The sequence below is a fragment of the Diadema antillarum genome, unplaced genomic scaffold (assembly GCF_040938485.1).
Source record: "Diadema antillarum isolate AM-2024a unplaced genomic scaffold, OU_Dant_1.0 seq00000507_RagTag, whole genome shotgun sequence".
Lineage (NCBI taxonomy): Eukaryota > Metazoa > Echinodermata > Echinoidea > Diadematoida > Diadematidae > Diadema > Diadema antillarum.
The window spans coordinates 1,694,105-1,707,583 of NW_027271462.1; the positions used below are offsets into that span (position 1 = coordinate 1,694,105).

At 38.1% G+C, this 13,479-nt stretch overlaps 1 protein-coding gene across 1 annotated transcript in view; it reads right to left on the reverse strand.

The window, feature by feature from the left end:
• Positions 1–8,362: 8,362 nt before the first annotated feature.
• The window catches only part of LOC139733966 (DDB1- and CUL4-associated factor 1-like), a 41,670-nt gene continuing 36,553 nt past the window's right edge, over positions 8,363–13,479 (reverse strand). The window contains exons 32-34 of the mRNA XM_071644779.1: positions 11,726–11,830; positions 10,151–10,403; positions 8,363–8,855 (exon numbers count right to left, since the gene is read on the reverse strand). Of these exons, the coding sequence (XP_071500880.1) occupies positions 8,785–8,855; positions 10,151–10,403; positions 11,726–11,830 (429 nt within the window). The 3' untranslated portion in view covers positions 8,363–8,784. The remainder of the gene's footprint in view (positions 8,856–10,150; positions 10,404–11,725; positions 11,831–13,479) is intronic.

A 13,479-nucleotide genomic window follows, 5' to 3' on the forward strand; every position in this document is an offset into this window, starting at 1 on the left:
GTTAGGACAGGCCTGTCAGCATCGTTGGAGAGACATCAAGCGGCTAGTAACCATGTACTACTAAGCAGATTTTATTTTGTCACACTATTTCAGTTGGCCTCCTTATTTTAGACCAAAAGCAGTGATAGTGTGCTGGGGGGGGGGGGGGGGGGGGGGGGGCTACAGCAGCATCTGCTATACTTATGCTCCTTGGGAGGGGCAGTTTTAAAAAGGTTTTTTTTTGGGGGGGGGGGGGTAGGGGTATGGTACCAGGAATTGGATTATTTCCAGGAGTGAAAACACCTGATACAATGTGCAGGATGTTGATACAAGAATATTGTAGCTTGCAGTCTCAGAGAATGTTCATGTGTGAATATACAAGAAAATAAAATAAGAAATACATTTGTAGACATGTGTTTGAAGTGGTCAGTGACATTGGAGAAATCTCCTCCTCATTCATATTGGAACTTTGTTCTAGTTCCAAACCTTGATTTCAGATTCTTACACCAATATAACTTTTCTTCTGGGTTATATTGTACGAGATGACCATGTCAAACATGTGTCTACTCCAGGTAATTTTGCTATTTTGAATGATATAAATGTAAGCGTTATGGATGGGAAATGCTTTAATCTTTGTAATCACTGTGGCAGCCCTCATCTGCAAATGTTTTACAGGATTTTAAGAAGAACCATCTGTACATCACATCAGCCATTGAAATGCACATTGTTCTTTAGTTGATAGCAGTTCCTAGTGTGGATATTGTAGGCATGAAACTGCTCCATAAATTCTGGAAAAGATTTCTTCTGGTCAGTATTCACATACGTGTTGACTATTCAAGGAAATGTCACACTCTGCCATGAATTATTTATGTTATGTATTAAGCACACGTTGAGCAGTGGTTATGTGTCGCAGAAAGTCCAAACTTTGTCTGACAAACCTGGTTCAGTGCTACTGAATAGTTAGGGGCAGATGTCAACCAACAGCACACTATCACTTGGAAACATCCAGATTATTAGCCTCATCTTAAAATTGCAGTACCTAGCAAGGAAATGACCCGAAGTACCCGTATCTCAGACATTACCATTTTCAGCTAGCTTCTCTTGTATGTCGTAATCTTTGCCAGACGTATTTAACTGTTAGTACAGGGAGGGTCGTTTTTGTTTTGTTTTGTTTTGTTTTAAATTTCTTCCTCCTTGTGTAAAGATCAATTAGTTTGGCATTGTGCCTTTATGAAGACAGTCACATTAATAAGGTAGAGAACAACCATGTATTTGTTCTCTGTAACAGTTACAGCTCCATCATTGATATTGCACCTCACAGGTTCGATTGACCGTGTGTACTTGTAGCAATTAACTAATTATTCTTTTATATAAACCCATTGTTATCGAGCATGTTTTGAAAAGAAAATGTTGCACAGGTATATGAGAGTATTAATTTAAAGGAAGGGTTGGGAGGCCTCAGATTGTGTGGTAGTTTAGTGAAGATATTGCGTAATTTATGAGCCGTTTGTTTCCTACTGAAGAGAGCATTTCCAAATAGCAGACAGCTAACACATGTGGTGGGTGGTTATTGTTGCTATAATTAAAATCTCACAACTGAGGAATTACACCGTATAAAAATTGCAGTTACCCAAGGCTGATATTTTGGTCAAAACATTTTTTTTTTCTTCTTTTTTTGGTCACGGGTTGGGGGGGGGGGGGGTGTTACCTAATTTCTGTTGAGCCGTTGAAACATGAGATTCCCATCAATATATGTGACATCCTGTAGGCCGAAGCATGAAGTTCAGTTATTACGTCAAGGACCATTTTCTCTGTTGAAAGGGCGGCTCGTCAGTCCGACATGAGAGCATAAGACTTATCATGTCGTGTTCCGTCACTCATCTCAGGCACACGAAAGTGGCTCGCTTCATTCGGAGGTGGGATGTTCAGTCTCATCAGTTTAATCTCCTCTCTGTGGCGTGTGTGTGTGCATTCTCTCTCCTCTCTCATTATTTTTTTTTTCTGCAAATATAGGGGTAAAAACTTATGGGATTGTCACAAGCATGAGAGAGTAAATGGCTGTGCAGTTCTGTTGTAGGAAGGAAGACGATGGGTGTACATGTATATACATTTGCAAAGATGAGGCAAGAGCTTTGAAGAGTTTGTAGACAGTATGGAGACACTGCTTTTATCACAAGTGGGGCAATACATGCTGAATTTCCAGTTGAACCACGCAAGACTGACGGATGTATCGCTTTGTAACCTACAGTTGTACTCTGTGCAACAGCGCAGAGGTATTTGCGCATCGTTATAGGTAAATGAGTGTTTTTGTACGATAGGCGTGTCATTTCTTTCTAAACCAAGACTCGACTTCTGCATGTCCCTTCATAACAATAATGTGATATCCTCAATAAGTTTCTGCCATAGCAAGTCGTTTGTTTGCCAATGTTTACTTATTGGAAAATCAAGTGAAACAAACTTTCAATCTTGTGTTCATTCTTGTTTTTCTTCATCTGAAAGGGACACTGCTGTAAATTATATTGTGCTTTATGTTTCATTTTACCTTGTAGATGTAATAATGTTCTGGTAGATTTAGATGAAGAATGTACAGGTATGCTCTCTCTGTATGACATACTGTCTAATCCTGAACAGTTCTGTTATTTTGTTCATCTATGCATGTGTCAGAATACAGGATCCTGTTCAGTGGCAGACTATTTCTACCCAAACCTTCTCTTTTTCGATTCTGATCTATGATTAAAATTGTAATTATGTCTACGTACACACAAACTCCAGGACTCGTTTTTTTATTGTGACACACTTTATCAGTGTATTTTTTTGACAAGTAACTCCCATTGCAGTGTGTGTGTATGTGTGTGTGTATGTGTGTGTGTGCACCAGAGCTTATGGAAGTGCAAATGCAAAGTTACTTTCACTTCAAATCTGACACTTAAAAATCAGTTGGCCTGAATATTTTGTACAGGGGAATCTCGCTATAACAAGATCGTCTGTTCTGTGTGATTTTTCATGTTATGTGCTGACTCTTGCATCTGAACACTTGGGGAAAAAAAACTACAAATGTACACTGTAAAATGTATAATTTATATCTTTAATTTCTCTTCATGTACATTTCAATGCAACACAAGATAGTACATTCGAACTTCCTTTCCAAATCTTGAAGCAAACAGACTAACAAATTCTGGAGTCTTTAAATCACATCATGAAAATGACAGACATCAAGTGAAAGATAGCAACATGCCACATCAAATTCACCGAGGGACTTGACAACAACTGTACACCGGTCAGACATAAAGGGTGCCATGAAAATGGCTACAATAGTGCTCCACAACCATGATGAATGGTGCAAGTTTACATACCAACTTTCCAGGTCCTCGATATTTTGTGGAAAAAAAAAAATTATTTTAGATACTTGTTATCTTTTCATATTCTTGAAATTGCTGCTTAGAAATTGCAGCTGCATGTATCTCAGGGCACTAAAAGCAGGATTTTTGTTCTGAATATTAAACTAACTTTACATTGTTTACAGCTGCATACATGTAAATGGCATATTTCACAGTGCTTTTACAAGTTGATTGATATGCGTGAACTTGACAACTTGTAACATGTCCCTGGCGACAAGTACTATGTATATTTGTCTTAAACATGGGAATTTACTAATTTTCTTTTGAAAAAAAAGAAAGAAGGAATTATCTGTACTCCTCATTCTGTCCCTGTGGTTCCTCATCACATCTTTAACCACTCATGGATTGGTCTTGCAAGTCCCAATTCCGAAAGTGTCATACTTTGTAATCGCGTAATGTAATATGGTGTACACATTATGTGTTGATGCTTCTCGAGATTTAACACGCATGATTTTATCCATGACGAGTTTCCACAGTGATTCTGCTTAACCCTTGGTCAAAGTCCTACATACATACATACATGTACATGTATATGCCCCAAACTCGTCGGCCTACTGCAACTTATCCCGACTGATGTGACGACAAATGCTGACATTCAACTCACAATCCCTCTGCCCCACTACTGACACAAGTGAACCTTTTCATTACGAGTCAATAGAAAGACACTACAGTATGAATCAGAGAATTGAAATAAAAGATGCAAAGGAACAATGGATGCTATGCCAGGGGGAGCCTTTGAAATGAACCATGGCATTGGATACCCAGATACAGTCATCTTTGCTTAAAGTTGACCTCACATAAGCCAAATAATCGCCTAAGTTGAAGGTCTTTTCAAGGTCCCTTCTCTTTATATTCTATTGACTTTAATCCCTGGAAAGTCAAATTTTCTCTGAATAGAAGCTATTTCTTCAGTCCAAATAGATTTGACTTAGGAAAAGCTGGCTGTACTAAAACATCATCTCCGGATAACATACAACTGCTCTCAGGCATCTCAATTTCATACAAAAGCCACAACGCATGCTATTCTTTCTTCAATTTCTTGTTCATCTGTTTTCCATCATAATGTATTTCCCATTAATTTTGAGATTTTTTCTTTGCAAGAATTTTGCAATGCAACTGATATATTTGCATAATTAACAGCCCATTAAAAATATTGTTTCCTGCAACACAAATGCATCATTTATCATCTTCAAAGTGGGAAATCACAAATTTTCCTCATGAAAAGATATAAATTCTTGTTCCGACACTGCAGTTTTCAATCGCAAATTTGACAACTCACAAAATTGTCTTTACAAGTCCCAATTCCCACAATGTTATATCTGCATCGTATAATGTTTATAGCATCACCACATTCAAAAGTATGGTATCCTGCATTCCTTTCATGTCATACTTCCATATTTATGAACAAAACACTATGAAATGGAGCAGTTTGATATATTTATATTCCTCTATAAATTACTGACAAGACATTGAGAGATTTCTCAATGTCAACATTGTGCAGTCATAACCATCTGTGATAGTTGAAACATGAGATTTCCACAGGAATATGTAGGTCTTGTTATCTTATATCCTAAGTGCATGCCAAACAGAGATATGTTACGTTGAAGAAAAACAGGAAATGCAACTGGGTCAACAAGACGAGCTACAGGAAGATTGTGATCACATGATTCATTGTTCAACTGGACCACAGACTTCACTCTTGTGAGATTACATGCAACTAACTTACTGGCAAATTTGTTTCTTCTTCATATCCATAGCCACAGTTCATCATGCACATTGAATATCAACAAACAAGAGGTATTCAGCATTGTATGAAATAAACACTGCCAAGGTTTTTAAGTCATTGCATTCCTGAGTCAACATGTATAAAGTTTAAGAATAAGAAGACTCTACTGAGGACAACTAGAAGCATTGGGATTGTCGAGCACAGTAAACTGGGATGCCCCTGCTTCTAAAGAACCACAATGTCAGCCATAGGAGCACGGCCTCTCATTAATAGATTTTAATGATGTTTGTTAATCCTACTGTAATCACTGACAAGAATTCACCTTAAACCTTCTCTCCACACAAGAAATATTTTCTCTTTATTTCTATTTGTAGCACAAGATAGCATTTTTTCACTAGATCTAAACCTAGGGGGCTTCATGGCCAGAAAACAGCTTTGGTTAACTCTAAATGACCTTTCAACTCCGTCTGTTCGGACAATTGATTGCTACTATATTTCTCAACCTTCCCACATAATACAACCAGCAGACACCAAGTTTAGGTTATGGCTTGAGAATGACACTTCAGACTGCACTGCTATCATGTTCCTGCCAAAAAATTGCTATTTCTACTCTTTCTACTATATCATATCCCAACTGGACATTTCTAGATGAAATTACAAGTGAACTAGAGAAGCACTCTGAGAGCACAGACCTCCGCCAAGCAGCTTGATCTTGTTCCTCTGTAGAGATCACTGATTTCCACCCATACGTATGCATGCTGAAAGTTGCCTGTTTTCCCAAGATAGAAGCCTCTTGTTCATCATCAACTTCCAGCCGCACGGTGTGCCTCGCCCAATACTAGCAGAAACCAGAGCACGCACTTTAGTGCGCGTATGCCAAAATATTAAAAATTCTTCATAAAACCCACAAAAATTGCCTGATCACTACCAAAAATTAATCATCTGTTACTTGTGTCATTCACAACTTCCTTGTAAGTTTTATCCAAATCTGTTCACAACTTTTGAGTTATTTTGCAAATGGACAAACAAACAAACACCAAAGAAAAAACACAACCTCCTCCCTCGGCAGAGTTAACGTTTCCATTTCAAGCCAAATCTCAGTGACCTCTGACCTTTGACCTACAGCGATTTTGCCCAAAGTCTAATCAGCACCTCTGCACCTCATGCAGCACATCTGGGCTTTGTAACAAGAAAACTCATGGAGTTTGTTAAAATTATGATAAAAGGATGTGGGATAGACAGACAGACAGAGATATAGACCGAAATACAGATACTCCCATAATGCAATTTAATGCATCCAGCACCCTTCGAGGTAGAGGCATAAAAACAACATTCTTTACACACATAACTGAGAAAGAATACACACTAAAATTTCTGTGCCTACTTGTCAAAGATCACGATGGTCATGATATCTCCAGCAGCGGAGAACACTGTTTTTTTTTTTTTAATGCAGGAATGATATTATCTCAAGGAGAAATCAGGTGCATTACAAGTTAGTTTTATACAGTTTTTTGTACAAAGAAAGACCTGACAACTTTTTGTCACAACACATCACCTCCATGTCTCTCAGACTAACTTACGATGGACTGAGGAACCAAATACGACAGACTAGTATTGACGAGAAGACAGGGAACCAAACAAAATGAGCCATCTTGAAAGCATTCCTGACTGGTGTTACAAAGCCATGTCACTGTATCTACTGTTTCATCCGAGCCCACTTTTCCCTACGATGAGAATCATGCCATTCACTGCCCATGAAAACTCATCCGCTGACACCTACTCTCTGAAGCAGCAAAATATTACGGTTGGGAGGCCCATGGTGTACCAGAATATTCGCCATCACTGGATGGTGTGCAGGAATATTCGACATCACTCGATCACTCATAATGGACATAATAATGTAATGGATCTCCCCGTCAATTGCAAATTCTTTTCATGTGAAACCAAATATGCAGAGGTGTCAATGAGAAAGCCTAACATCCATAGTAAATTATTCTCTGCTGTAAATGTGATGTATCACACTTCAGATGCACAGTAGAGAGCAAGACAAAAAGGAATTAGATTTCATTTTGACATTCAACTTGTCACATCGCATGCAGCTCTTGCAAGCAGAAGCTGTCAAATTAAACAAAGGTACAACTGTAGCAATAATGGAACCCTGAAGAAAACCATCTTTCCCCAAACAGAACCTACACATCCTTTCAGGCAGATAAAATGCCATGTTTCCGGAAAACAAACAAACAAATAAAAACAGTATCTCTCTGACAAAATCATAAAGACCAGTTTGAATTGAAAATTCGGTAATGCAGAAAAAGCAGACATCTGGCATGGAAGTCATGGTAAAACATCTGACTGCAACTAGAATACACAATGGATGCAAATTCTGTTGTACAAGCTTTTGCCACTTTCAAATGATTTCATGCTAGAATAATACCTGCCGCAACACTTTGGGGCAAAGGCATAAATAGCATTGCATTTAATAGTGTGTGATAAATGCAACATACTGCAATATTTTGTGTAAAATACAGGAAGTCACAAAAAGACAAAAGGTACTATCAAGATGCACTGGAAAACTGCTGCTAACATGCTGACTGCACAACAGTCATATACAGTGTATTCCCTTGAGCTATAGACAGTTAAGGCACTGGAGTTAGAAGAAAACATACTAGATTATCTTTTTTTTTCCCCCTGCATACAGATCATCACTGTGATAAGAATGTGAAAACTGCATCAAAAATTACAAGCAGCTCCATCATACATCTATGTCTCTGTGAGCAGTATAGGAGGATGTATGTACAGACATACACGGGAGCCCCACCAATGTCACCCACCAATGTCACTTCTGGGTCATATTTTTCTCAGCTTCATCACTGTGTCCATACTAAAACTGGAGGTAGTACACAAAACCCCAACCCATCCATCCCCTAGAAACATACCGCTACCAATGTCCTACGAATCATGTCTCCCGCAGCTCTGTTAAGCCAGGTTCTGTGTATCAATGCATATTTATACGCAATATCACCCTTTAAAAACAGGAAATGTAGAATGAAGTCTTTTGTGAAACATCTCAAAGGCTGACTACAAATAACATATGATTTTATATTCTTCTTCTGTTTTTTCACTAATGCTGCCTGTTCCCGTGAGAGTGATGCCTGCTTAGCCCAATGAGGACGAGTCCCAAATATACTTGGGCAAGCGTCTATGGGAAATGCGAGCTGCAGCAAGATCAAATCGTCCTAAACGGGTTAATGCTCTTTGTTGTATAATATGGTATGCTCCGTGTAGCCTTTGTACAATTCTGCTGCATATTAGAAGACGAGATGGACGACAGCGCTTCAGCAAATCTAGCTGCGAGATGTGGGTGGCTCTCCAAGATACATTTCAGCAAACAGCAGAGCGGCGGACACAAACTCTGCTGGCACACACTCATCCTTGAAGTTACAAAGTACGAGAAGGAAATCATTTCCGGATTAACTAGACAGTGGCTGGCACATACATGTATGTACTACTGAGCAGTAGAAAAAAACCCATCAATTCTAACACCATGAAAACTTCAAGAGATGTCATTTTTGGTCCTGGCACTCAGGGTGGCTATTTCGTCTCGTTATCGCCAAAAAATTTCATCAAAGCTTTCTACAGTGTGGTCCTCGCAAAGACTCTTAATTCCTCTCGAAATTTGCATCACCAGTCCCCAAGTGAGTAGCGAAACTCGTCATCATCGTCGTCATCGTCATCGAGAAAGGCATCCACATCTGAGCCTGTGGGAGAAAGGAGAAAGGCAAATATCTTATTGAACTTCCGGATGATGTAGTCAAAGACATCATCAGTCACTACTACTTTGTTTTTTCTTCCTTGAAAAAGGGTAATTTTCATGTGCCACCAAATTGACTGCACAAAAGCTTAAATTAGCCATGCTGACATCACAATAAAAAATTACTGTTTTTTTAAAAATAATTTGTGTAATTTATATAATCAACATGAAAAAAGGAAAAATGGAGAGGCTGAATATACAGTAAAACATAAAATTTGACACTGTGAGAATAAGTTGTTATTCCAATCAAAAATTTCAATTTAACAACTCACTTTTACCCAGTCCATACTGTGTGATATTCATTGTACATAGACAGAAAATTTTGATAAGCTTCGATTACAGGTATTCCTCTTTAAAAACCTTCATTTCTGTACAAAATTAATTCAATCACTTGCAAATTACTGCAGCATAAATTTGTCATCAGTTCACATTCTTACGCTAAGAAGAAAATTTCAAACTGCTGTATGTATTTCAAATGCATGCAGAAGAATAAAGTCACTGGCCTTTCCAATAACTTTCAATATTACTGCAAAAGCGGAAATTTTTGCACATCCAAAAAATATGAATTTTGCTTGGTTTTAATTCAGGAAAACACACAATAGTGTTACATATAATAAGCGAAAAATGTTTGTGCTTTTATTCTTGCGCTAGTTTCTTATTGCACAAAATGTGTGAAAATTTCCACTTTTACAGTACAGTCAAACCTATCTATAGCGGCCACCCAAGGGAGACGAAAAGAGTGGCCGTTTTGGACAGGTGGCCGCTATAGACAGGTTATTCAACCTTTGTGTGCATTGCCTACATGTACATGTATCATCATTGTATACATCTATTAGTACTTTAATGCACACGCGTGTGTTTCATGCATTCAACAATGCTGGTGTACAGTCGTGGAGAAAGCTTAACACTAGTGCGGTATTATGACTGTTTGAGTGATAAATGCAGCTGTGGCGATCACTGAACATTGCCAATGAATGACTGGCCCTGGCTACAAAGCAGAAAACAACTCTGTATTATTGGCTCAGCTACAGATCCATCCGGTCTGTGGCTGCTATAGACAGGTTAAAATCTACCGCGGAAAACAAAATTTGTGTCGCTGATTTTTAGTGTCCCCTATAGACAGGTGGCCACTAAGGCAAGTTTGACTGTATTACTTTCTTCCCTGCGGAGAGAGATGAATGGCAACACGTCTACAGAGTTTTTAAAAAACAAAAAATTGCAATAACTATAGCACACCTGAATCTGAATTAAAGATAAGGCTCTCTGGAGTGTTGATGGAACTGTCAGACCCAATCTCGGCATCGCTGTCGCTGCCGCCTGACAAGAGGTTTCCATCTCCATCGTTGTTGTCGTCATTGTCACCGTCATCATTGTTGTCATTGCTGCCGTCGTCCATGCCAAGGTTGCCATCCCCATCCAGGAGATCGTCGAAATCGTCCAGGCTGTCGTCGTCATCCGATCCATCATCATCGTCATCGTCTCCGTCAGACTGCAACCAAAGTAACACCAGATACAGAATGCTGAATCATATGTTAAAGGCATAATTTACCATTTGTAGAAGAAACAAAAACCCAGCGTTATTGCTTTAAAAAAGTTCTAAAATGTGAGTTAGGGATAGAAACAACCACTGTAAAAGTTTGAATCCATGTTAACAATGTCAAATATTGTTAAATACAGAAAATGTGAAGAACAGTTACAATAAAAATATTTCCAGACGAAACCGTCTACAGTTCCGGTTTAATGAGAAAAATACTGATATCTCCTTATATTTTAGGATTTATTGCAAGCATTTTATATGGTAGGATGTTTTATGATACAACAGACCTACACATATGCATTAAACGTGATATCTTGAACATTTTTTAAATCACTGCTCCCAAAGGTAAACAGGACCTTTAAAGTCTGTCATGATCACTACTGGAGTTGCCTGAACAAGACAGCAACATGGGTATTTCGTAGGGGGGGGGGTTCTACCATCTTGGCATTTGCAGGAATATGAAAATTAGAAATTGTACTTATTAGATGAATATCTTGTAAAGAAAAATCTCAGTTAAAATATTTCAAGAGAGGTAGAGAACATTCACATGATACAAAAACACAAACACCTCCCCCCCTACACACACACACACATACAGATGTATACCTGCAAATCAATATGTCTCCCAAAATGATCACATAAAAATATATACTCAGATGTTAAATCCTTCTTGACAACTGTAGTAAACATGACAAGTGACTTCAGGATAACACTATGAAGCATGAGACTTACTTTCTCTGCAGTAAGATTCAACTGACACAAGTTTGACTTCATCTCTGCCTACCTATGCCAACATTGATCATCGGTTTGGTTTGGTTTGGTTTGATAAAGTTATCAAGATGGGATATCAACACCGTATGAATGCTCCGGTACATTTATCACTGAGAACCAATAGGTTAAGACTTCTACAGAGCCTTGTATGATATAAACTCCTCTGGGACTGACATGAGGACACAATTTGAAAGAAAAAAGAATTGTATCATATAATTGATGATTTTTATCGCTACGAGTGACATACCTTCTGAAAAGAGAAAAGTTTGTAATATGAAAACATTCTTATCTTCCTGCACTTAAGATGAACAGCCAATCAAGCATGACAAAAATGATGGAAATATGCTGGAAAACTTGTCACAGTCACAGCTAATCCACATCCACTCATGTACAACCCCTGACATGTATCCTGTGACCTTTCAACTCTAATAGTTCTGTTATTTTTTAAGACAAAATGACCCCCTCCCAACACACACATCATCAGCACTTATAAAGGGTCACACCTGCTCTTCTTCTTCCTCATCTTCTCCATCTGCCTTGCGAGGGCGTCCTACCTCATACATCCGACATATACTCTCCACATCCACACTGTCTCCTGCACCTTGTTGCTGTGGGTGGGGGTTAAAAAAAAGGGAGTGACAACAGGATATAAATCATAACATATTTTCAAAGTAACTTTTCTTTCTTGATAACTTATTGCAACTTTTTGCAAAACATCGTAATCCTGAAGACTCCAAAGTTACTTAATACCACATGAATACTAAGCCCATTGAGGAAGGGCTGATTTCACAATAACACCCATTTCCAATAGACACCTGCCTGAGTATTCTCGGGACTCGTCTCTAACAGGATAACTGAGGTGTCCCCAAATGTAGGCTTTGACTCTGTACATGAATGTCTAGCAAAAATCAAACAGAGTCTTATCATTTGACCAATTAGAACTGGCTACGATGAATTATGAAAAGTGTTAGTATACATCAGTAGCAAACCAATAAAAATAGAGCAACTGAGACTCACATAAAAAATAAAAGTGATCAAATGTTTCCTGTCTGTGCTCCATTCCACGATTTTGTGAGTTAATCAGACTGCAATTCTAAAGATATTGATCATGACAGAGTCCAATAATCTGGGATCCAACTATAAACTGACATCTGAGTCATGGTTGAAAATGCATGGTCATGGTCAAATCACAAAGTGTGCATCGCTTTTTTCACATTACTATTTGTACATACAGTCAAACCTGTCTGTGGCAGTCACCCAAGGAGATCAAAAAAAAGGTAGCAACAACTGACAAGTTGCCAGTATAGACAGGATTTTAACATGGCTCTTCTCTTGGAGGGATTTTTTTTTTAGTGGTTGTAATATAGCAGGTGGCTGCAAAGGCAGGTGTTTACTGTATATATTTGGTATTATATTTTATGACTTGTACTTCTTTCAATTTTTTTAAAATAATATGAATTGACAACTGTATTTTTGTTTGATGGAAAGAAAGTATAAATGAATGGATTTGAATTAAACTGAACTAGATATATCGCTACGGCGACTGATATGCCTCCGCCATAATGCATGGTTCTCCTAATAGGTCTATAGTACAATGTCTTGACAACGTGTGATGACAGTTTCAAACAATTGGCAAAATATTAAAATGACAGGTTTGACACAAATGTGCTGAATGTTCACTTTCCTAGAACTAGGTTCAATTGGATGAATGATTAAAATGTCAGAGTGCAGGTATTTGGGGAACTGATGATTTTTACTTGACTTTTGACCCTTTTATAAGTTTAAGCACTGAGTTATTTTTCAAGGTATTGAGAAAAAGTATAATTTCAGTATCAAATGGGAAAATAGCATTATCTAAACCTGGCCTTTGACCTTTGACCTCACAGTTCCAAAGAGAATCACTGTTAGGTTGAACATGTATAGATATGTAAGTTTCATGATGATACCTTGAGTTACTTTTGATATATGGAGGAAAAAGTGCAATTCAGCACTTTCACTTGACCTTTGACCTTTTGACCTTTGACCTTTTGGCAAGAAACTTCCCACAGAATATATATTGGGTAATACATGTATACATCAAGTTAAAAAAAAAAAAAACCCTTCATTCATTGCATAAATATAAGGAAAGTAGTGATATTTTGAGGAGTTGACCTTGACCTCCCTGACCTTTGACCCATGACCCCCAATGTCCCTAGATAATCACTGCCCATCGGTACAAGCATATATACTGAGTTCCATGAAGATACCTTGAACCATT